At 35.8% G+C, this 26,740-nt stretch overlaps 1 protein-coding gene across 3 annotated transcripts; it reads left to right on the top strand.

Moving 5' to 3' along the window:
* BNIP2 (BCL2 interacting protein 2) lies at positions 1-26,223 on the top strand. 3 transcript variants are annotated; one of them, XM_032417238.1, is made up of 11 exons: positions 1-231; positions 7,957-8,063; positions 9,105-9,172; positions 10,336-10,503; positions 12,172-12,348; positions 15,021-15,123; positions 15,854-15,985; positions 17,144-17,230; positions 17,361-17,459; positions 18,626-18,661; positions 21,471-26,223. In XM_032417238.1, exons 2-11 carry the CDS (start codon positions 8,014-8,016, stop codon positions 21,520-21,522), a joined length of 972 nt encoding a protein of 323 aa, XP_032273129.1. In that variant the 5' UTR covers positions 1-231; positions 7,957-8,013; the 3' UTR covers positions 21,523-26,223. The 3 variants fall into 3 exon arrangements, with proteins under 3 accessions (XP_032273129.1, XP_032273131.1, XP_032273130.1); XM_032417239.1 differs by having other exon boundaries at positions 45-231; positions 10,339-10,503; XM_032417240.1 differs by lacking the exon at positions 18,626-18,661.
* The last annotated feature ends 517 nt before the right edge of the window (positions 26,224-26,740 follow it).

Here is a 26,740-nt window from a genome sequence, read left to right as displayed (position 1 = left end):
GGCCGTCGCGCCTGAAGAAGGTCGGGATAGAGTCACTTCCGCCGGGGTCGCTCTCTGCATCCGGGTCAGCTGCTGCCGCTGCAGCTATAGCTTGGGGACTGGGCCCCGGTCTCCACTGCGGTCCGAGGGGAGCGGGCTCCTCTCGGCCCTACCTCCTGCGCCCTGGCCGTCAGCCCCACGTCGCCGGCCTGGAGGGGCGAAGAAGACGAGAGAGCCAAGGCTTCCTCCGGGGTGAGTGCGGCCGGGGAAGGCTGGGCTACGGCGGGTCTGGGCTGAGAGCAGGCCTGGGGCGGACGTCGGAGGGGTGCGTGCCCCCCGGACAGCCCGAGAGAGGAAGCCTGGACGGTTATTCGATGTAGGGGGCGCCAGGGAACCTGCCCGGGAGGCGCTTCCCGGATCCCCGCCCAGCTTAGGCCCCCGCCCTTGGCTCGGCTCCTGTTTGCCCCCGGCCACCCCTTTTCCGTTCGTGCTGTTGTGCTCGGGATGGAACTTGCCCCCCTCTCGGCCCCGCTACACACACCCTGGTCCCGGGCCACTTTGGTCGCGTATTTAAGATCAGTGTCAGTCCTGGTGCTGAACAAAGAAACTCGGACGTCTGATGTGCCCTGTACCCTCGGGGAATAGACACGGAAGCGCATTTGTAATGAGGGCTTTAGTAGACCTTCCTCCTATAAAAGCCGAGTTCCTGCGTGGATTCAGACATTACCTTTTATTTAATGGTTTGGGTTTCTTCTGTATATCTGATGCAGCTGTGGTTCTGCTAGATCAACTCCTGTTAAATTTATTCGCGTCTGTTACGTTGCTTTGAAACTTCCCCTGTCTGCCTGTTGCGGGAGCCCTTTGAGAGCACAGCTTTTGTCCTGTTCATCCTGGTAGTCATAGTGCCTTCCTTAGAGTTAGTTGAATGAAGTGTGTGATTGCATTTTAGAGTTGCTTTTTTTCATCCTCACCTTTTTTGTTTGTTTTGTTTTTTAAAGATTATTTATTTATTTATTTGAGAGAGAATGAGAGACAGAGAGCATGAGAGGGAGGAGGGTCAGAGGGAGAAGCGATGCGGGACTCGATCCCGGGACTCCAGGATCATGACCTGAGCCGAAGGCAGTCGCTTAACCAACTGAGCCACCCAGGCGCCCCAATCCTCACCTTTTTTGATTAGAGATTTCTATTTCTCTTAATGCCTAGTTTCTTAACTTTTTCAATGAAACCTTTTTTTTAAAAAGATTTTTAATTATTTATTTTGACAGAGAGAGACACAGCGAGAGAGGGAACACAAGCAGGGGGAGTGGGAGAGGGAGAAGCAGGCTTCCCGCTGAGCAGGGAGCCCGACGTGGGGCTCGATCCCAGGACTGTGGGATCATGACCTGAGCCGAAGGCAGACGCTTTAGGACTGAGCCACCCAGGCGCCCCGAAACATATTCTTTTTCTAAAATTTTATAAGAATTTCTGCAACTTGTAAATGTCTAACGTTTATAACTGAAGTTACCCAATTTAGTTACCTTGTATACTATTTTCTTGATGAATTTGCACATCTTTTACTTAGTTCTTGTCATTTTACATTTCTTCTAAACTATTCTTGTTCTTCATAATCTCCTCTGTTGCAGCCTAACATTGTTGGGCTTATACAGGAAGTATGACAGATCCTCTTCTGCAAACATGGGTCTTGAACTAGATCATCATAAGTTAGTGCTGTTGTAGTCTTTAAGTATTAGAGGACCTTTGAAGATAAATGTAACCAAATCTGGCATTACAGGCTTGCTCTGTATAAAGTTGCCACGAACTGGAGACAGTGTGCTGTATTAGAAACAGTCTACATTTAACCTGGGAACCAAGATGTAGTGTCATTTGCCTCATATATAAGATAAAATGGGGATAATAACACCAATGTTTTATACCTCACAGAAGTTGTTGATTGGAACATATGGGGATGATGAATGTACAAGTGGTTAGTAAATGTGAAAAGGAAAGTGGTTCTCTTCATTGCCTCTGGAGCAATGCGGGTAGGAGCAGCGATGGAGGACAGCATCTAAAAAAGGAAGTATATATAACCAGTTCCGAAAAATTAACCTTGGCTGACAGTGGATCGAAAGTTGTCTTGTTAAGCTTTGATGGTATAAAGCAGAATACCAGTATAATATGATGATAATAATATTCCACAATTATAATTTTATATTACAGCAAATATGTATAACTACAGTAAAGTGTCAGAGATCAATATTAGGCTTTAATCTTTATAAAGGGCTTAGAGCATCTCCAGTATGTCCTGCATACTGATCATAAAAGTACTGTTTGTAGGTGGCATAATTATCCTTTGCTTTATTTTCACAATTTTGAGAAGTCAGCAGCATTGTAATTTTTCTTGAATTTTGTGTTAATGTTTCAGATAGAGGATCTCATTTTGTTCTTTTTTTAAATTGAGGTACAATTGGCATATAACATATTGCTTTCAGGTGTACATACAATAATGATTCGATATTTTTATATATTGGGAAATGATCACCACAATGAGTGTATTTAGCATTCATTGCCACACATTGTTAAAATATTTTTGTGATGAAAACTTTTAAGAATAATTTCCTTAGCACCTTTCAGATATGTAATACGGTATTAACTATAATCACCCTGCTGTACATTACATCCTTAGGATTTATTTTATAACTGGAGGTTTGTACCTTTTGACCCCCTTTGCCCATTCCTCCAACCTCCCTCCCCTCTGGCAACCACCAGTCTGTTCTCTGCATCTTTGACCTTGGGGTGTGTGTGTGTGTGTGTGTGTGTGTGTGTGTTTTAAGATTCCATATATAAGTGAGACCATATAGTATTTATCTTTCTCTGTCTCACTTACTTTACATAGCGTAATGCCCTCAAGGTCTATCCGTGTTGTCCCAACTGGCAAGATTTCATTCTTTTTATGGCTGAATAATATTCCATTGTGTATATATACCACAATTTCTTTATCCATTCATTTATCAATGGAAACAGGTTGCCTCCATATGTTGGCTATTGTAAATAATGCTGCAGTGAATATGGGGCTGCATATATCTTTTTGAGATAGTGATTTTGTTTCCTTCAGATAAATACCCAGAAGTGGTATTGCTGGATCAAATGGTATTTCTATTTTTAATTTTTTGAGGAACCTCCATACTGTTTTCCATAGTGGCTGTACCAGTTTACATTCCTGTCAACAGTGCACAGGGGCTCCTTTTTCTCCACACCCTTGACAACACTTGCTCTTTCTTGTCTAGTCAAGAATGGCCATTCTAACAGGTGTAAGGTGACCTCTCATGGTGTCATTTCATTCTTTTTTTTTTTTTTTTTTAAGATTTATTTATTTATTTATTTGAGAAAGAGAGAATGAGAGACAGAGAGCATGAGAGGGAGGAGGGTCAGAGGGAGAAGCAGACTCCCTGCCGAGCAGGGAGCCTGATGTGGGACTCGATCCCGGGACTCCAGGATCATGACCTGAGCCGAAGGCAGTCGCTTAACCAACTGAGCCACCCAGGCGCCCGGTGTCATTTCATTCTTAAAAACCTGCATGACCCTGCTCTCAAGGAAGCAGTGACAAGTGTAGAAGATTTTTCTGGAGGCGTTTTGGTGATCATTGTAAACATATAGGCTGGCCTAACGTATTTTCCTGTGGCGCTACCAGTGTTGCCAGCCGCATAGGGAAAAGTGAACATAAATATTTAGAATGAAGCCCTTTTGTTTAAATGAAGAAGTGAAAGACTTGCCTGGACATTTCCTTCTGCCAATAATAAGTGATTTCAGCATAGATGGTAGTTACTAGCACCTATTCCAGCAGCACTATTAAACTACGTAATAGTAAAGTTGCATGTGAGATTATAATTTATAAATCAGACAGTTGTAAATCAGATTTTAATATTTAATTTTTGCTTATATTGCTGAGTTGCATAGGGAAATCCCCTTCTTTATCTTGGTTGAATTTACCACCACATCTCCCTTCAGAAGTTGTGTCAGGAGGTAATCCATTCTCCTTGATTTTTAACCTCACTGAGGTCAGCAGGTGTTCTGAATTTATCTAAATGACTTCTAGTGGTTAATTGGCATAAGTAATCATGTGCCCCCAGTACCACAAGTATGTTGGGAAATCAAGTTATTGCTGTTGCATTAGGTTATTTTAACAAATGGCATCTTAAAGTGTTATTTCCCCATTCTAATTTACCAAATTTATGAACAAAAAATGGGAAACAGCCACAGTTAACTTGTGAGTCAGCAGTGTCCTGATTTCCTTCAAAGTGGTTGTGCTTATATTGCTCCTTTCTTGTTTGTTTCCTGTTCTTACAGCTGCTGATGATTAAGTGCTTCCAAGAACAATACTCTCTCAATTGTTTGAACTTTTTGTCTACCTAGTGTACTTTTCTCCCTACAGTCTGTGATGAAATGGTCAAGAGTGAATCTATCTGTATCTCTAGGTTCTGTTTAACTAGCTTAAATAATTATCCCCAAACTAAATATCCATGTCCATGTGCTGTGTGTTTTAAAATCACATGCTTCAATGTGATTGAAGTAAAAATTGAGTGAATCAGCTGAGAGACCTGAAGGGCTCAGGCTCTCTATGTTTAGAGGAGTTATTTTCAAGTAATAGCCTTGTTCAAGTGGTAGGGGAACTAAAGGACATGGTTTGTCTTACAGAATTTCTCAAGTTACATATTTTCACTTACAAATAAGGAATGATTTTACCAACAGAAATTGTTAATTGCATGTATGTGGGTTGCCCTAAATATTTTCATTACACTTTTTGAGGGTAAAACAACAGGAAGCCTGTTAAATAATGTAGTTGAATAAGAAAAATAAGCCTAAGGGGTAGAGCAAAATAAAGGCTTGCTATCCAGTGTCCTACCTTACAATATTCATATAACTGACGTTCACAGGCTTATGTGCCAGGCACTGTGAGGTGTTGAGAATATAGTGATAGCAACTTTCAGTCTCTGCTTTTATTTTTGAGATATTAAATATTTTTCTGAGTATGTGGGATATTTGAAAAAGACCACAAGAAGATCCTGGTATTTTTCCAACACCTACAAAAAGGTAAGACAAAATAACAGAAACTTTTTCTGATTATTGAATTTAGGAAGTATATTAGTTCACTTTAGAGTGATTATAAGACTTCAGAAAAAATTGAGAAGTACAGTGAATTAAAAATTTGGAAGAGACAGTTTTAAACCTTTAGTAATAGAGTGTTTCAGTCTCACTTGGGCATTGATTTCTAAGGTAATAAGCATTAAGTATTTGGGCTTATTGGCCATAATTTGGGGGTCTTTTATACTAGTTCTGTGTTCTAAATAGAAAAGATTGGCAAGATAGGTATCCCTTTTTTGTTTATTTTCTTCTCTACAGAGAGGAAGAGTTGCCATCAGAGAACAATCTATGATGTGATCAGTGAAGACCTGTGTTAAGGTGTAGACTATGTATTAGAAACAGAGAATGTGGTAAATAAGTCAAGATTACTGTAGTTTAGGTGTGTTTTCCATTAATTTCTCAACATTGCCTGGCTCAGTGTTTTCCAGAGAATTAAAAATGACTTACGTATATAAATACTGAGTTTTCCGAGCAAATATGTTGGTGAGGAAAAGAGCATTTGGTATTTTTCCTGTGCTTGAAAGTGGGTCCTCGAATATTTAAACCTTTTGAGAATGTGTGAACCCTTTCCTTGAGCATAAGTAAGAATTCAAACTGAGAAGAGAGCCTCCCAGTCTTGGCAGAGATATAAATTTAGTTTACCATGTGAAATCTAACACTTCAGAAAATTGCCAGTGTAATTTTGTTGTTGTTCTGGAACATAATGCTTTTTCTGTACAGCTTTGTACATCTTTATAGTGTTGTAATGACAGCAGATAAAACAACCATAAACCATGACCACATCTTTGTTTTATTTATTTTTTAATTTTTTAATTTTTATTTTTATTCCAATGTAATTAACAATGTTATATTAGTTTCAGGTGTACAGTATAATGATTCAGCAATTCTGTATGTTACTCAGTGCTCATGATAAGTGTACTCTTAATCCTCTTCACCTCTTCCACTTATTTCCCACCCATGCCCCCACCAGTTTGTTCTGTATATTTGAGTCTGTTTTTTGTTTATCTCTTTTTATTTTGTTCATTTGTTTTGTTTCTTAAATCCCACATATGCGTGAAATCATATGGTATTTGTCATTATATCCTCGAGATCCATCCATGTTGTTGCAAAAGGCAAGATTTCATTCTTTTTTATGGCTGAGTAATACTCCGGTATGTGGAGGCATCATGTCTTTGTTTTACAAGACTAATTGAAGTGAATGGCTGGCACCATTTGTTTTATTTGATAAGTATTTTTTAAAGTTATATATACATGGTTTTAAAAGTCAAATAGTTTAGGATTTACTATGAAAAGCATCAGTCATTTTCCCCATCTCACCCTCTTTCTTCTTCCACTGGGGCCAACCACTTTTTGCTTTGTTTTTAATACTTGTAGTGATACTTTCTGTCTCTTAAGAAATACATGTTTTACTGCTTTTAAAAAAAATAATAACTTTAGTCATCTATTGACTTGCTCTAATGCAATTGAACTAAATATTAGCTCATCTATACCTCTTGCGCTTGTCACAGTTGTCACTAAAAGTTGTCACAGTTTTTGTTGTACTCATTAACCAGTTGATCTTTATGACTTCTTAAATAATATACTTAAACCTCCAGTTCTTATTCCATCAACCAAACCAATCTCTGCGTTCTTCACCTTGTAAAGTGAGGATGTAGGCACCCACACCCTTCCTTGGACAGACTAAAACTAAAACTGAATGGCCTAGGTTAGCATATGTAGTTGCATGAATAGAAATATTCACGGGGTGCCTGGGTGGCTCAGTCAGCTAAGTGGCTGCCTTCGGCTCGGGTCATGATCCCAGAGTCCTGGGATCGAGCCCCACATCCGGCTCCCTGCTCAGCGGGGAGCCTGCTTCTCCCTCTGCCTGCCACTCCCCCTGCTTGTGCTCTCTATCTCTCTGTCAAATAAATAAATAAAATCTTTTAAAAAATAAATAAAAAAGAAATAGTCACTAAGTTCAGTGTCTGAAAACTTATGCTGAACTGCATGAGAAAAGTTTAGTGTAGATACGAAGCAAATCAAAATGTAGCATTCATTTACTGGATAGTTACTAAGTAGCCTTCTTTAAATGGCTCTGGAGTGATGGCATTGAAACTAAAGAGATGGAAGTATAGAAAACAGCACACATATTAATTATACTTCAATTTAAAAATATTAATTATAGGGGTGCCTGGGTGGCTCAGTCGGTTAAGCGTCTGCTTTCAGCTCAGGTCCTGATCCCAGGGTCCTGGGATCAAGCCCCATGTCAGGCTCCCTGCTCACTAGGGAGCCTGCTTCTCCCTCTCCCTCTGCCTTTCCCCTGCTTGTGCTCGTGCGCACGCTCTCTCTCTCTGTGTCAAATAAATAAAATATTTTTTTAAAATGTTAATTATACATCAGTTTTAAAAAGATACAGCACACTTTACTGAACCATGAATGTAAATGCAATTTACTAGTGTTCAATTTCTAGGATCAGCCTCTATCCGGAGGACAGAAAATTAATTATGGATCTAGAGTAGAGAATATATTTACTTTTATTCCTTGTGCCTCCCCCCCAGATTGTTTTTACATAATTCACAAAACTTAATAAAACTTAAATCACAACCTGGGACACACATGCATATATGTAACTGAAAACAAATATTTTCACTGCCCAAAACCCTTACTGCAAATAGTACTCACATTACTAGAATATATAGACTCTGATTTTCATTCTAATTCTTTTTTCTTTGTTTGTTTTTTTAATGGTAGTTGCAGCCCAATAAATTGATTTCATGACCAGGGTGGAAGTGTGAACTAAGGTATAAGATTATTGAACCTTTTTAGCAGATAAAAAGTAACATGGAAAATATGTTGTTATAAATTTTTCTCTTTTCACAGGACATTGGCTCTCTGGATTATCAGGAGTTTGTGGCTGATATTGAATCTAAGCTGAGGATGGAAGGTGTGGAACTTAAAGAAGAATGGCAAGATGAAGATTTTCCAATGTGAGCAATACTTTCAAATGAAAACAAATTTAAAATAAAACTTCAAAATGTCTTTATTGAGATGTCACTTATTAAATGAATATTGAGCTTCTTATAGAAACCCAATGTCAAAGGTGTTGATTTGATACTAGAAAATGAAAGTTCCTTTCCAACAGTGAGATGAATTCTCTTATATCTTATTTTCCAGTAAATATATATGTGATCTTCTATAATCTTCTGTTTTTGTTTTCAACATTTAAATTTCAAAACGTTGAAATTTAAGCAAAAAATGCTTAAATATGGTATTTCTTAAACTGGAATCTGAGGGGTTCCTGGGAGAAGGGAGTCTTTAGATGTCTGTAAGAATTGTTAAATTTTGTGCTTCTATTTTAAGAAAAAAACTTATTAGATAAGGGTTTTTTAGATCATCTGGCCAGCTACTTTGACACGTTTGCATTTGTATTTACGGTTGTATTGGCAGGAGCTGGGTTAAGAGAAAAAGGGCAAAGGCAGACCTTATATTTAAATGGTGCTTCCATACCATCTTGGTCAGAAGACCATCCCAGTGCATAGGAAGGTCCCTTAACAGTGGGAATATGGACAGCTTGTGGGAGTACTAAGTCACTGCATAGCACATGGTGATAATAGTAATGATATAGAAATGCTGAGCTCAAAAGAATTGTAGCCATCATGACCATACTCGCATGCGAGGGACAGTTTACCTTCGCCACACATTGTATTGTTTTTCATGTTAAGCTCGTGCATTTGAGTTATATGTTTTTTAGGTTGTTTATAATTTTTAGGTTTGTTTTGTAGTTGTATTTAAGAGTAGTTACATAAGGAATTTATATCTACTTTTATGTGTTATTTATATAGATATACAAATCATCTCTGACAGTCTGAAAATTTTGTCTTTAAAAGTCGTTTGTAAATTATTGAAGCTTAAGAAACTGCTTTATTCAGTTTTCCACGTAATTCTATATTTTAAATTTTAATATTTTAATTTTAATATTAAAATTTTTTTTTAATTTGTGAATTAAAAATTATGTCTGTATCTTCTAGACCTTTACCAGAGGATGATAGTATGGAAGCAGATATACTAGCTGTAACTGGACCAGAGAGCCAGCCTGGTAAGAACTTGGCACTTTGGTTTCAATGAAATGGTAGACTTTGTGCTATTTTTTAACACATTTCTTTGTCAAGGGAAAAAAGTATTCTCATTTTTTGTTCTATTATACAGAGCCAAAGGATAAGTTGAATGTTTAAGAAAGCATTTTTTGAGTGCTTTGGAAATTTAACTTTGTAAAAACATACCCTTGGGTTTTGGAAATTTCTACAATAAAAGGTTGAGAGGAGCTCATTTTTAATTGTAAGAACTGACTATAATGTTTGCCTCTGTTACTTAAAAAGACTTATCCTTGGGGCGCCTGGGTGGCTCAGTCGTTAAGCGTCTGCCTTCGGCTCAGGTCATGATCCTGGGGTCCTGGGATCGAGCCCCGCATCGGGCTCCCCGCTCAGCGGGAAGCCTGCTTCTCCCTTTCCCCCTGCTAGTGTTCCCTCTCTCGCTGTCAATCTCTCTGTCAAATAAATAAAATCTTTAAAAAAAAAAAAAAAAAAAAAAAGACTTATCCTTGCTGGCATGTGTTGTCTTGCCATGATGTAGAAGCAATAATGATCAAAATCCAAGGTTTATAAATTAATGCTTTGGGATTGTGTTTGATTAATGTTATTTTTCTCAAGAATGAAGTGGTTAGAATTTTTCTCTTTTTGGGGCACCTTGGTGGCTCAGTCAGTTAAGCATCCTACTCTTAATTTCGACCCAGGTCATGATCTCAAGGTCATGAGCTCGAGCCCCACGTTGGGCTCAGCGCTGGGCGTGGAGCCTGCCTAAGATTCTCCCTTTCACTCTACCCCTCCCCCCGTTCACATGCTCATACTCTCACTCTCTAAAAAAATAAATATATTTTTAAAGATTTTATTTATTTACTTGAGAGAGAGGCCAAGATCGTGAAAGAGGGAGAGAGAGCAAATGAGCAGGGGGGAGGGGCAGAGGGAGAGGGAAAAGCAGACTCCCCACTGAGCAGGGAGCCTGATGCAGGGCTTGATCCCAGGACCCTGAGATCATGACCTGAGTCGAAGACAGATGCTTAACTGACCAAGCCATCCAGGCGCCCTAAAAAACAAATAAATATTAAAAAAAATTTTTTTCTCTTTTTCAACTTGAGCATGTAAACATTCCTTCTAATCTATTTTTCACTTTTTTTTTTTTTTAAACCCATTCCATGCTCACTAGAAGTTAATGGAAATAAAGTAAGAAAGAAACTCATGGCTCCAGACATTAGCCTGACCCTGGATCCTAGCGATGGCTCTGTGCTGTCAGATGATTTGGATGAAAGTGGGGAGATTGACTTAGATGGCTTAGACACGCCATCAGAAAACAGTAATGAATTTGAGTGGGAAGGTAAATGCTTCATTGTTTTTATCTGACCTTTATTAATGTTTGTCTCTATATACATATGTGTTTTTTGAATAGGAGTCTCCTGTTAGGATAATTGAAAAACTTAAAACTTGATCTTGAACTTAAAATCAATGATTAAGGGATTTTGTTGAAATATGAAGTTATTCTTTCTAAAGTTCCTACTATATTTTGTTACTAAGAGGAAATTCTGCTAACACAGTATTCTCATGGCTTTCAAAAACAGTTTTTAGTAGATTACACAGGTGGCTTTATTTTCTTTCTTAATTGCTCAGGATTGTGAAATTATGTTTTTTCATGTTGCTTCCAAAATACTGCTTGATAAGTATAGCATGTTCTTTTCTTTAGTCAGTCAGCTAAGGAAAAAAGCTTTGACGAGACATGTAACATAGGGAATATGCTAAAAGTAGTTAAGGGTTTACAGAGAGGGAGCTTTGAAGGGAGTTTTTTGAGGGTGATTTTTTAATTTGGTTTGCCTGATAGTGCTGCACTATGTAAACAACCAACTTGAATTAATGTATACTCTTAGTCCCCAAACTTCATATTCCTTATTATTAAGTTACTTAGAAGTCAAAGGAATTGGCATGTGTTTTGCTTTGCATGTTTTCTTTAATTAGATAATTTCTATGTACAGTATCTTTATATAGTTGTTTATATATTCCATCTTTAAAATGATGTTTACTTCAAAGCAGTGTTTAACACTCTGTGTTTTATCAGCAGTAAAGAGTAAGATCTTTGATATGCTATATCTTTGTTCCTTTTTTCTTCCCTGTTTTACTGGTTCAATAAGCAGTCCAGTAATAAGCAATATTTTAAAAAGATACTGAAATAGTTTTCTGCCTATGTGTTTTGTCTCTTCTTTCTTTAATGCTGCTGTAGTCATTTCCTGGAAGGATATTTTCCGTTAACAGCTTTATCTTGGAAACAAACAACTAACATGCCGTAGGTCCCCCTTCCCCCCCATCTTTTGGTAAGGACTCTGATACTAAAATTTTGAAAATCATTACTTCATTTAAAATCCTCTAAAATGCAATCTTGAAATATAAATTACACCTAATCATTGGTGCTTCTGCTTTGGCTAATGTCAATTTAAAATAGACTTTTGCATGTACATGTCAGAATGTTATCAGTAAATTTCTGCTCAATAAAACTGATCAAATGAGAAATAATCATTGGCTGGTTAACCACTTTCTATCTGGTATTACAGTGTTTGGGGAATAATTTATGTGCTCAATAACAAAAAACAATTTGTTCTCAGTTACTTTAAATAACCTATAGTGGTAACTACCAAGAACAGTGTTGTAAATAAAATCTGAACGGCATTGTAAGGCCAATGTACTAAGATTTTGAGGGCTGTATGAATTATCTTTTTTGAGCTCATGAACATACATTGCACTGTGATAGGTGCTTTGTGAATTAGCCCATACAAAAAAAGTTAACCATGATTTCCAAAACAAAATGGCCTCCATTTGTTTATGTTCCAAAACATAACAAGCCTTTTCCTCTGTTACAGAAGAAATACTTAAAATTCCACAGAAGATATAATGAAAAAATCTCTGAACAATCTAATTAGATAGTAAAGTGGTTAACATGTAATTTGATTTTTATTGTATAAATAACAATTTGTGATTCAAAAACCTTTTATTTTGACAGATGATCTTCCAAAACCCAAAACTACTGAAATTATTAGGAAGGGCTCAATTACTGAATACACAGCAGCAGAGGAAAAAGAAGATGGACGACGCTGGCGTATGTTCAGAATTGGAGAACAGGACCACAGGGTCGATATGAAGGCAATTGAACCCTATAAAAAAGTTATCAGCCATGGAGGTAAGAGCGATTAAAGATTGTTCATATCTTTTTTACTCTATCTTGAGTAAAAAAATAGATATAATAAACATTTATGTCATTTTAGAAACAACAGTTTTGAAGTAAAAGGATAAAACCAAATAAAAATCGTTAGTACATGCACACAGTATATTCAAAAGGTACAAGAGTATACAGTGGAAACTTTTCCACCCTGACTCCAGACACCTCCCCCCAAAACTGAGACTTTCTCCCCTTTTTATCCATTTATAATTTATATATAGTGAAATGCTATAATCCTTTTTTGTAGTACTTGCAATTTTTTCCCCAGCTTCATGAGATATAAGTGACATATTGTGTAAGTTTAAGGTGTAAAACGTGTTGATCTAATGCAATACATATCACATAATGATTACCATTTCTTTTTTGTGGTGTGAACATTTAGGATCTACTCTCTTAGCAACTTTTGAGTACATAATACAGTATTACTAACTAGTCACTATGCTGTACATTAGATCCCTAGAACTTATTCATCGTATAACTGGAAGTTTGTACCCTTTGACCAACATCTCCTCTTTCCCCCTAACCCCTGGCAAACACCATTTTAGTCTATGTTTCTAAGTTTGGCATTTTTAGATTCCACATATAAGTGATATCATACAATATTTTTTTTCTTCTCACTTTTTCACTTGGAAGCGCTCTAATCTGAAATGTAGTATTCAGTGAGTTTTGACAAATGCCCATATTACCATATATACCCATATCACCTACACCTAGACATATAGAACATTTTCATTGCCCCAAAAAATTCTCTCAAACTCCTTCCCAATGAATACCCCCCTCTCCAGTAACCACTATTCTCATGTCTACTCCCATGATTACTTTTGCCTGTTCTAGAATTTCATGTAACTGGAATCATATAGTGTACCTTCTTTTGTTGACTTCTTTTGCTCAGCATGTTTTTGACATTCATCCCTGTTGCACATGTCTGTTGCTCATTCCTTTTCATTGCTAAGTAGTATTTCATTGCATGGATAAACTACAATTGGCTTATTCATTTTTCTTTTGATGAACATGTGAGTTGTTTCCAGTTTGGGCCATTATGATTAAAACTGCTGTGAACATTCTTGTACTAGTCTTTGTGGATATAAGTAAAACTTGGCATTTTAAACTGTGACTCTTAATTTACCTTAAAACCCTGAAAAAATAATTTAGTTTTACCATAAAGTACAGTACTAGTTCATTCCACATTTTTATGGAGCACCAACTTTGCATATTTGTGGAATATCCAAAAATATAAGACTTCATTTCTTAAGAAATCGCAAGTCAAATAGGAAAAGCTATGGGAGTATGATTATAACTTCTATCCATCTGACTGTGCCATGTATAGAAGTTTACCTAGACACCGTAAATAGTGTCAGAATGTTAATGGTAGTCAAAATGCAAGCCACTCTCTAGAACATTTCTTTTTTTTTTTTTAGATCGGAAAAGATTTTATTTATTTATTTGAGAGAGAGAGAATGAGAGACAGAGAGCATGAGAGGGAGGAGGGTCAGAGGGAGAAGCAGACTCCCTGCCGAGCAGGGAGCCCGATGCGGGACTCGATCCCGGGACTCCAGGATCATGACCTGAGCCGAAGGCAGTCGCTTAACCAACTGAGCCACCCAGGCGCCCCTAGAACATTTCTTATTACCTGAAATCCTAATGCAGGAAAGGGGTAGGTTAAACAGATTGGGTTTTTTTATGTAGAGTCCTTTCTACTTAATTTACTTTCTGCCAAATGCATTTCCCTCTGTATTTCTATAGTCTTCATTCATCTGAAACCAGATCACTTGAATATTTGCAGTTACATTATTCTGCCTAATTTAATCCTATTCAGATGAAGAAAACAGGATAATCTGGATCAGGAAGTCCACAGACTTGCATTAATTCAGCCAGTTCATAGGAAACAAGTTGTGAGACCTGCCTCATGGTTCAGACTATCTTGAAGTATCTTTCAGAAAGAGTGCTTTATTTGGATTAGGGGGAAATAATTAGGACCATTTTATCCTATTGAATTATCCCAGTGTGTTTTGTGACTAAGAGATTGAGAAAGGTATTGAAGATGCTAATGTACTTGAACTGTTTAAACCTTTTCAGTGCATGTTTGTAAACAACAAAAATGAAAGTTAAACCAGTGTTACTGGATACAGCTTAATATCTAGAGATTATAATAAACATACGCATTTTAACACTTTTTCTTCAGTTAAAATTGTCAGAGATGTAGTTTTTAATACTCTAAATCTACAAAATGCTAGGCATTGCTGAGTGTAAAAGTATTTTTTAAAAAGCACCCACTTTAACCATAACTTGCATAAGATTGTTTTATTGTAGATGTTTTCATATTATGCCTGCTTGGATTATATCATTTCATTTGTCTCTTTACTAAAGTAGGACTGGCTTTCTGATTATGCCACTTTAAATGGGTTTCTGGTTTTTATGCCCACTGTTTCCTCTTCAGATTTTATTCTCATTTTGAGAAGAGGGGATTTTAAGATCTTTATAAGGCTATATAAGGTTAAAAAAGAAACCATGTTTTTTGATCAAAAAAATTGTGGGGGAACATGAACCACTATATAATCTATCAACTGTACATACAGATTTCCTCTGAAAAAGTAAAATCATGCTGGTGATTTTATCTTTGATTTCTTTTTCAGGATATTATGGGGATGGATTAAATGCCATTGTTGTGTTTGCTGTCTGTTTTATGCCTGAAAGTGGTCAACCTAACTATAGATACCTGATGGACAATCTCTTTAAGTAAGTATACCTTCATAAAAAAATTTGGACAGAATTCTGAGTTAATTAGATCTCCAATTTAAGACGTGAACTTTACCTGGGAGAAGATTATAATTATCTCCATTCCAGTCCTTTAAGTCCTTATTCTTTGGCATTATAAAACTCTTCATTTTCCAACTCAACAGGAAAATTGTCAGTTTAAAACTGGAAGGGCTATTTCAGATTATCTGTTCCAACTTCTTTATTTTACATTAAATGTAAAGAAATTCTTCTATCTCAAAATCATATGGCTAAACTGCATTTACTCCCAAAAAGCCAAATATAACTGAACTGACTCAGTTCTATTTCCACAGAGTCATTCTATTTCTTAAGTTAGTGGTGTTTTAAAAAAACTTATTATGGAAAATTTCAAACTTATATAAAGGTAGAGAGAAGTGTATTGAATCTTTGTGTATGAATCCCCCGCTCCCACAATTAGTTTATACTTCATTCCCAAAATGTATGCTCTTCCCATTGTATAACTTTGAAGCAAGTCCCAGAAATCATGTCAGTTCATCTGCAGACTTTTAAATGTGTATTTCTAGAAGATAACTCTTTCTGATACACAATCATAATACCAACTAATGCAGTTTTGAAATTTTAATTGGTTTTGCTGTCATTGAACGGAAGGGAACGGCATTATATCATTTGCATAATTTTGTTTGGTTCTGCAAAGCAATATTTAAGGCTTAAACTTAATTTGTTTTTACAGGTATGTTATTGGCACTTTGGAGCTGTTAGTAGCAGAAAACTACATGATAGTTTATTTAAATGGTGCTACAACTCGAAGAAAAATGCCCAGTCTGGGATGGCTCAGGAAATGCTACCAGCAAATTGATAGAAGGTATTGTAAATACACATTGAAAGCTAGTCTGAATAATTTTTATAATAGCTTTGTTCAGTTTTATTTCCTGTTGTCACTTAAGGACACCATAAATTATATTTGTTAATTTCATAACATGTTTCTATTTTCTCAATTCAGTATTTTAGAATATCATGAAAGAAATTAGTTTTGATCTGTTTATAAAGAATAATTCCTTAAAACCTATAAAATAGTTCTTTATCTCTCCTTATTTATACCACATTGAACAGTTTCCTATAATTTACGTTTTGGGAAAGGATGGAGAATTTAGTACATTTCCTATTTTAATACATTCTGAATTTTGCTAGCTCACAGTGCTTAGCATATTTTATGGTGTTTAAGATGCTTAGCTATAATCTTATTTTGGAATGAGCTCTAGGGAGTGTATTCTCCTGGGAGTTAGTCATCCATGCTAATGGAAGGAACTTTGAATCTCCAATTGGTTTGATTAGACTATAGCCACATCGAACTAGTTTAATGAACTCAGACTCATTAATAGGTTTCTCTAAATACCTAAACATGGCATGGGCTAGTTTTTATGATTTAAAAAAAAAAATCCTTAATGATCACTTAAGTGTGGAATATACATGATAAAACAGCAGTTTTTATTTGGTCATTTTAAGTCGTCCAGGGTAATACCGTTAATTTTTACTCAGAATTTTGGACTCCATAAGAATGTGTTAGATCTGATTTACATTTCCTGTTCCTGTGGTGAACTTGACTCCCATCTTTCTGCCGGCACAGTGCCTTTCGTGGTGTTGAAGAAATGAGTACCAGTTCCCCTCTCGTCCTGAAAAATGAAATTTCGTATTTAGTATTGATCTCTACCCCGGTTGACAGAATTCTAAAGACAAGTGAATGTATTTAGGAGACATTTAATAACAAGCTATACTGTGGACATAAATTTAGCCAAATGAAGTAGAGTTCATCTTGTAACAGGAGGAGAAACAGAATTCAAGAATGTATTTTCTTGTCTTTAGGAATATCACAACTAAATGAACTTTTGGATGACAGATTTGTGTGTGTGTATAAAGTTGCACATACTTATTGATGCCTTACCTTTCCTTCTAGCATTAGAATTTATAGAGCTTAAAAATTTTTCTTTTTTTCTTTTTCTTTTTCTTTTTTTTTTTATTCCAGGTTACGGAAAAACCTAAAATCACTAATCATTGTACATCCCTCATGGTTTATCAGAACACTTCTAGCTGTCACAAGACCCTTTATTAGGTAATTTTCTGAGAGTCATTGACTTAAAAAAAAAAAAAAACAGAAACAAAAACACAAACTCCTTATGTGAATTTCTTGTCAGTTCTGTTGGTCAGAATATTGAGGTAATTATCTTTATTTTCTTCCATAGCTCAAAATTCAGCCAAAAAATTAGATACGTCTTTAATTTGGCAGAACTAGCGGAACTTGTCCCCATGGAATATGTTGGCATACCAGAATGCATAAAACAGTATGTTTTGTTTTATTTCTTTAATTATATTGGATCTTTATATATTGATGTGCAAGAGGTAAATATTTTTCAATAGTCATTCTGTTACACTTCCTATATGATAAATATTTTGTAACTGCTCTTGTTTTTATAACTAAGGAAAAGGGAAAGAAGCGATTTTCCAGCACCTTCCCCACAAGTCACCATTTTCTTCAGGTTATCAGCTGAAGAAGCAAGGATTATTTCTGGTTGTGATTAATTTTTATTTTTAAAGACTGTTTATTTTTTTTTAAAGATTTATTTATTTATTTGGGAGAGAGAACATGAGAGGGGGGAGGGTCAGAGGGAGAAGCAGACTCCCTGCTGAGCAGGGAGCCTGATGTGGGACTCGATCCCAGGACTCCAAGATCATGATCTGAGCCGAAGGCAGTCGCCCAACCAACTGAGCCACCCAGGCGCCCTAAAGACTGTTTATTTATTTATTTTTTTTTTCCAAAGATTTTATTCATTTGACAGGGAGACACATAGCGAGAGAGGGAACACAAGCAGAGGGAGTGGGAGAGGGAGAAGCAGGCTTCCCGCCAAGCAGGGAGCCCGATGTGGGGCTCGATCCCAGGACCCTGGGACCGCGACCTGAGCCGAAGGCAGACGCTTAACGACTGAGCCACCCAGCCGCCCCAAGACTGTTTATTTTTAAAGACTGTTTACAGTCTTAAGAGGTGATTTCCTGATCAGTCAGTACTAAAGAACATTCTCCAAACTTGAATATGCTGCTCGCCAAATTTGAGTAAATTCATCCTGGCATTGAATAATCCTATTACTGGAGAAATACAATATTATTTATATCAGCCTAACCTTGGTTTATTCAGTGGCTGGAATATGTTCTGTTTACCAAATTCACCTCCATCTAATTTTTTAAAAGGATTTGGTAGAAGGCTGTTAACATAAATCCTTGAGTATCACACTGCTATAATGTAGAAAAAGTTTTTTGGTCTACTAATCTGAGGTTTAGTCTGTTGAATGTGTCAAAGCCAGATTTCTTAGGTCAGTTTTGACTTTCTACGTAGTGTGTTAAGTATTTTTGGTTTTGCCTATAGACTTATATGAGTTTATTGTCAGTGCCTTTTTTCAAGTTTTGTTCATCTTCATAACATGTATATTTACTGAAATAACTCTTCCCTACCAAGGTATGAAGAAGAAAAGTTAAAAAAGAAACAAAAAAGGTATATGCACACCTTGACTGGGTTGCATCTAGACTAGTCCATTTGCATTGCACAGACTAACTCTTCCTTATTGGTTGGTTAGCTTGTAGACAAAGATAATAGCATTTGTAAATATAAACATACCCCAGAATCCAAATATAGAGTGAATCCGAAATTCCTGATGCTGAATATGGCTTGGATTCACCCTGTTCTAACACCATGTATAATGCCAATTAAGAATTAAAGGCCATAGGCCCTCCTCACCCCTTCATGTTATACATACTGATAGCAAAACCAAAGAAATTGCTAAGAATACTATTTGGAAAACCAATTACCTCTAAGCCTTTATCTGTTTCACCATATTGTTTAAATGTCCAACTAGTGCTCTTGATAAATATATATGTACTTTTTTAAGGTAACAGTTTATTTCCCTGGGGTTTATGAGTATATTTGCAATGCACGTATTCTTTGGCTAACCAACATTGATTTCCCTATACGCTTAAATGGCCTGCTAACCAGTCAAATTCTACATATGATAAAATACCTAAAATTCAGTATACCATTAAATAGTTAAACACTCTGCTTTCCATCTTTAATTCTGAATACTTCTGCTTTGAGCATAACAAACTATTAGCTATTAATATCTCGGCTTAGAAGATGAAAGGCAAGGTATAAAATAGTTACCATTTTATATAGCAGTTTAGAACGGTGTAGGATTTGGAGCTGACTTGTTAATGGTTTTTGTTTTTTTAATGACAAATTAGCAAAACAGCTTTAATACAGTCTCTTAAGGTGAGAGATTTGTATGTAGTTATTATCACTTTGACCATTCTAAGGAAACAGTTACAAGGAACTGAAACATTCTTGACACATTTTGGGTCTGTTGAGCAAGAATTCAGTTGATGATGTGATGGAATCATAGCTTTACATTTTCATGTGACACTTAACAGTTTGACAGACATTTTAACGTAGAGATGTGGACTGTAATTTTAGGTATTGCTAATTTTTTTTCCTTTCTAGGCACTGGTGTACACTTGCCAGACGGATAACTGAAATTAAAAATATAATCTGTAATTGTATAATGAAGCCCGCTGCTTCATGGATTTCAAAATGAATTGCCTTTGTTGATAAAATCTGCTGAATTGTGCCTTTTTACAAAGTTCTTAGTATTTAATTACCTGGAATTTAGGGATCAGAAAAATAGTGGAACTATACTTTTTATTTAAATATATTGTTTGATACCTACCAATACTATTTTATCTTGATTTTTTTCTTCTTTTTTTACTTTTGTTTAACCATAATAGAATCATTACATACATCTTTCAGGTACTTCTTAGTTTTTGCACAAAGTTTGTTAGTCTTAAAAAAATAATAAATCCTTGTCAGCTTGAAAATGGTAACATTCAAGTTTTAAAAATAAAGGAGCATATTTTTTTAAAAATGTAACAGAGGCTCTATGTGGAGGAGCTTACTTAAGGTGCAATCTCTTATGATGAATACCGAGAATAAGGAGGATTCAAAACTGAGTGTGCAAGCATAGTAGTTTTAAATGTTGTAGATGTTTCTTTCAAGCAGCTCAGTGCAAGTGTGGCCAGAGAGATAGCAGTTGTTAAAATGTTTGAATGTAGTTTAAAACTAAAGTAATTGTGAAATTAGTTCATAAGAACTAATTCAACATATTTCAGATGTTGAAAAGACTGGATGTATATTGCATGCCTTATCGAGACTATATACCTCTCATATTTTTGATACCAGCATAAAAAATGTTTTTAAATGTTATTAATCTGGCTTTACCACAGACCAAGACTTTTAGGTCTCATTCACTACTGTTCAGGGGATCCTAGTAATGGGTGGTGATGATCATAGTAATGGAAACAAGTGTGAAAAGTATCTTCATATATTATACCAAATTGTTTTAAACTCCCCTCCATCAGTAATTCAAACTGGTACAAATATAATAGTAATAGACTGTTGTACATTATCTTTAAGGGGTTGTTTATAATTGTGTTGTAATTACATAATTCTTCTAATCCCCACTTGCCTAAATTTTGATATCTCTATGCAGCCCACTACTAATCCAGTTCGATTTTTAACCACATCTAGATATTTCCAATTATTAAATTTGATGGCCTCTTACTATCAAAATAAGTGGAAGGCATTTATAGTCTATGTATACCAATAAATTTTGGAGAATAGTTTCTATAAATATGCATTTTTATCACTGAATTTAAAAACATTGGTCAGTTGGTGGCATTAGTGGCATTTTAGTATTTCAGTTAACAGACTCGTTTTTTAGGGAGTTATTTTTCCTGCCACTCTCTCATCACTTAGATTCCAGCCATGCTACAGTTTAAGATTTTAATATACCTGTTATAATTTGAACTTTTTTTTAAGATTTTCTTTTATTTATTTGAGAGAGAGAGAGAGAGCACAAGAGGGGGTACAGTCAGAGGGAGAGCAGGGAGCCCGATGCGGGACTTGATCCCGGGACTCCAGGATCATGACCTGAGCCAAAGGCAGTCACCCAACCAACTGAGCCACCCAGGCGCCCTAATTTGAACTTTTAATAAAGCTTATGGGCATTTGTATGTAAAGTATTTTATAATCTTTAAAGAAACAACAGTCACATTTCTTGTCAGTGTCCTCTTATCTTTAAAAATTATCTTTCCTGGTTGGGGAAATGTTTGGTAACCTTTTTACTATGTCTGCTTCTTTGCAAAGCTTTGTTTTTAACAGAATAATATTCTATGCTAAAAGTAGTCACAATTTTTAGAAAGAAAATTGTTTAGTTGCTAGTGTCTTATTATCTATATTGTTTTTCATTAAACAGAGTTGATCAAGAGCTTAATGGAAAACAAGATGAACCGAAAAGTGAACAGTAAGTTTGGCGTCTAGTCCAAACAAGACTGAAGAATGTGCTGATGAAGCAGTGCTCTTTTTTGCATTTATAATGCATTTATTGGCCCTGATTTTTATGTAACCTGTTACAAAATGGACTTGACTCTTCCTTAATGGACTTTTGTGTAAGGGACTGTTCACTGCTGTATTGGTTTGCAAATCTCTTGAATTTAGCTCTTTATTAGCTAATTATATTGTAATCATTTTATATTTTATATTGCTAAATAGCAGAGAACCACACTTTATATAAAGCAGTTTTTGCATTTGTTTGTTGAATGATGCATCATCTTCAGTAAACTATTTATATGCCTAAATGGTAAAGGAAAGAGATAATATATATTTTTATGTTTCTGAGCAATATTTTTTAATGTATACCTGTCTTGTGGAAGAATGTACAGGTAAATAAGACCATGATTTGTAAAGTGCATGTTCGAATTTTTGTTTTTGTAAATGGTTAGATACATTTCCTGGATAACTTAGAAAACTCATAAGGTGAGGGACAGTTAAACTGGTTCTCATGAATACCCAAAGGTCATGTACATAATCTAAGTAGATTAATACTGTCCTAAGCTTTTTTTTCTCATTTAATACTGTTTCTTAATTCAGAAGCGCCAATACAAATGTATTGCACACTTTCTCCTTTTTAAACTTTAAAGACAAGTCAAAAAGCCATTTTTAGAACTAGAGAACTTAGGCTAAGAAATGGGGTTTGTATACATGTATATATGGGACATTTTATTTTCTGGCCAGAAGTCAGAACTTTATAAAAATTTTAGGTCTGTTCACTAATGTGAAATAAGCTGTGTGTCCAGGGTATCACTCTCCAGAATTTGTGAGTGCAGTGTAGTATTCAGAGAATGTGATGAGTTATTCACTGTCCCTATTTTTCTGTAGAAAATAGGGGCTGCTTTTTTAACTGCTCTCAATGTGGGCACTTCACCAAAATACTTCTGTATCAGTTACTTAAACTTGGTAGGAGATAGGTGTTTGACCTAATCAGATTTGTGTATATTCACATTTTCTGTTGAATCATGTTGACAGTACTGTAAATTAAGTTATTTTGTAAGTCTTAGAGCATCATTACATTATGCTGTTTGGGACGACATTTGATATAAGCATATAAATTTTTTGTTTAATTTGGTAAGTACCTTGACTCTACACTGAAATACATTGTACTGAGGTGCCCAAACAACTTAATTACCCACAAAATCATCCTAAAACAACAGATTGGTCTGATACTGTGTCATATGCTTGTGTGACTCATACACATGTGGAAAAATTAGTATCCTCCAAATTTGAGGATACTACCACACCCCAGCCCTTCCTATAAGGTAATTTACAAAAGAATGTCCTAGAATAGCAAAATTGAAGCTGATGAGAGCTAAGCTTTTAGGATTTATTCTGTCCCAGACTGAACACACATGTGGCTTTTACAAACATTGCCATTTTTCGTATAAAGTTTCTGTTAAAAAGGAGAATTTTCCTTTACTTTTTGTCCTCCTCAGTTATAAACTTGGCATGCTACCCTAAGTCCAATTATGGGAGATGCTGGAGGATTCCCAGGATGAGATGTTCCTCAGCAGCCTTCTGACTTAACTTGGATCCAGCAGCCGTGGGCAGATCCTAAACTAATGTCATTATAGCAAATAAAGCCAAAACCATTTTTGCTTGCTCAAACCTTAGAAACAGTTTGTGTTGAAAAAGCAAACTAACAATAACAACTTAGGCATTCCTTCTGAATTTACCATACGAGAATTACGAATAAAGGATCATTTAATTTAATTGTGATTAGAGTCTATATTTATAGAGCTCTTTAAGTAGTCTTTCATCTGTAAGTCTTTATCCTGTTCAAAATTTGCTGAACTTTTTAAATAGGTGGTTTTCCTCCACATAAAGTACACAGTTCTTCAGGTTCAACAGTTTATTGTGTTTATTCACTTTTGCTTTTGCAAGCATTGTTCCTAACTATAGATACAACTTGCATTGTTCCTAACTATAGATACAACTTGTTGCAAAAGTGATGCATTTTCCTAAATATTTTTTTAAAGTACAGGTAAACTTTATTAGAACATTAAAATTCAGAAGGAACAGTGTTAACACTTGGGATATAACGAGAGTGATGTGCTGTGAATCGTTGGATTAAACGACACCTGCTCTAACCTACACCTTAATGGAATCTGGTATAGGGACATGCCCCGTAATAAATGTTTCATAACTATAAGGCTTAAGATTATAACTAGTAGGTTAGAGGAAAAGCACTTAGGCAGTTTGTTATTTGTAATTTGTCACTATGTGACATTCCCCCCATATCATTCAATTTTAATTTTCCATTGCTGATTGAAAGTACATAAAATTGTATTATCTTTCTGCTGGGGTCATGGATCTAACTTAACTGGTTTAATTTGATTTTTGTCACTATGTTTTATTATACTTGGGCTCTGAGTGTCTCTCTTTAATCAAAAGTTTCTCATATAAAGTAATTTGGTTGTGTTCTGCTTGGTCATATTCCTAAGTATCACCAAGGAAAATGCTATATTGGCCTCCCACTTGAAGCTTAATAGCCTTTAACTCGGGTGGGGGTGTGGGGAGGATAGGATCCTGAGGAGGGCCTAGTGGGGTAGTTTGAAAGGAAGATAACAAAACAAGGAAGTAGGAGAAAGAACTCTGAAGAGGTAAAGAGTAGGTGTTATCTCAGATGTCACTGAATGTTTCCCTGTTAAGGGATGTACTGTGTATGGCAGCTCTTTGCACCATATAACAGGCTTTCTTGTATCCAACAGGAAAACCTGCAGGCTTCACACAGAATATGTGAATTAAGACTGGAGTGAAGAGGGCAAAGGTTAATAATACCTATAATGAGAATTTATATTTTCATCTGCTTTGTCTCTTCATACAGAAGCAAGTTTGAACAGAGAGGGTCAACAATTACAGTGCTCAAATTAAAGTTTAGGACCAGGTTATTTTTCATATTTTATGAAACGTGGTAAACATTAATTAGTCTTCCAAAATGGACAGCACTATTTAGTAACTGCACTGAATACTGAAATTTGCTGATTGACAAAGTATATATCAGTAGCTAGAATTTCTTCAACTGTAGTTTCAGAATTTAAAAAGGTAAAAGTTCTGCTTTTTGATAGAGACTTCTTGTAGATGACTACAGTGTTACTATTTGGCTGTTTTTATGTGAGTGCTCAGGGAATTTGGAAGTGTTTGATATAGTGCAGAAGTGGCTTTTTTAGATTTCTTCAATCAAGAGGTAAATTAGCATTAGGATATTATTGGTTAGAACAGGCCAGTTTCTTGTTGAGATCGGTAAAAGTGTGTACATAAGGTGACAATAGCTTCGTCCTTTTTCCTGTGTTATATGTGGAAAATTGCTAACATTGCTCAATCAGAAGGGAGAAGATAGGCTGAAAATAGAAATTTGCTAATCCATTCCATCATGTTTTCTTGCTTATTTTTTCAAATATTTAGATATTTGAGAAATGGATCACAAACCTCAAAAGGAAGGAATAGAGGAGTTAATGTGCTTATTAGTTAGACCAGCTACTCTGTTAGAGTTTATCCTTGTCACAGGGAATGGGAATTGTGTGATTTGAGTCACTGGGAGAAAGCATGAAGAATTTAGACTCACCTGGGAAGGTCAGCTGGTAAGGGAAGTGGGAGATTTTCTACTCAGTGTTCTCATAGTACAGAAGAATTACCTAGGGATCCTTTCACTCACCTCTTCCGCGGTCCCAAGATTCTGAATGAATTAGAATCAGAGCAGTGGTGAGTCCCAGTAAAGTAAGTTTCTTTTAAAGCTCTAATGGCACTTGAAAATAAGTATTGTGTTGAACATGAGGAGTGACACTAAAATTTTAACATAGCTGTTGCTTTGTTGCAACTACATATGGTAGATCTACTTAATTTCTTGTGTTTTGAGAATTACTTTTAAAGAATACTATGAGAAGTTCACATAAAGCAACTTAAATCAAACACCTGATGAAAATCAAGGGTTTAATTAAGCTTTCAGATCGATAAAGAATTATATTGAGCTGTTTGCTTCATATAGCTATCTGATTCTATCTTGTAAGACATTCTACAAGGGGTTAAAACATTTACATTTTGGAATCTTTGTGTTTTCACAATCAGTGTGGCTAAGGAGGAACTTGGAAAATACTACTAATTAGCTATTCAACTGCACTTTTTGTATACGAACTTTCTAAAGTTGTGCCCCTTAAACCGTTTATGTACATAAACCTAGCTAGCAAATGTTGGAGGTGTGTTCAGGGCCACTGACTTGCACAGTCCATAGGACACTATGCACATAGAACACAATTCAGAGTGAGTTAGACACCTACACACTTTGATACAGATTTCAAAAATTCAAATATTTTTCTTAATGTAAGTTCACCTGCTGCCATTTAGACACAGTGTGCTGTGATCATTTCACCACTATTCAGTTGATGTTGCCTAGCCTGGTGCTGTCATTTTACAGTGTGAGAAATTGAGTTCTGATGACTGTGTGTGCAAGATGTTGATGTGATCCCTGTAAGAAATAATAGGGTTGGTCTTGATTTACTGAGGAGATGTAATATTTTATTTTCCTTTGACTTGTTAGGAATACGGTAACTTGCGTCCTGATTTGTTGCACATCATATTTTTGCAACGTTAATGAATTTAAATAAATTAATTGGAAAGTTTGTTTTTGACTCATTATTATCACATTTTTTGTCTTCGTTATGCCACTAACTTTTTACACTGAATTATCTCATAAGCCTTTCAAATAGTTTTAGACCTTTTGTTTCTCTTTCTGTAGTCGGGTGCTACTTCCTATTTTTCAAGGGAGTGAAGTGTTCATCCTGCTTTAATTTTAAACATTACCTTAATGATCACACTTTGTATTTCATAGTTTAGAATCATTTTAGTAGTGGGGAATCCAACAAAATAAGTGGCAGAGATTCCACTTAGTAACACTTATGTATTAACTCCTTAATCACTGTTCAGCTACTTAATGGCAAACAGCTGTACACATATTGCTGCCTTTAATCCACATTTAGGATACCATTTGGATTTATATAAACTCAATATATATTGAAGTGTTTGTCTTCCATTAGCTACAAATTTTAAATACAAATTCTCCCACATTAAAATTCTTCAGGAATCACAAGAGCTTGCTGGGCTAAGTGAATTGCAGCCCTACTTTGAATGGTAAAGAAA

Source organism: Phoca vitulina, unplaced genomic scaffold (genome assembly GCF_004348235.1).
Source record: "Phoca vitulina isolate PV1807 unplaced genomic scaffold, GSC_HSeal_1.0 scaffold20, whole genome shotgun sequence".
Taxonomy (NCBI): domain Eukaryota; kingdom Metazoa; phylum Chordata; class Mammalia; order Carnivora; family Phocidae; genus Phoca; species Phoca vitulina.
This window is presented reverse-complemented; position numbering and strand designations above follow the sequence as displayed.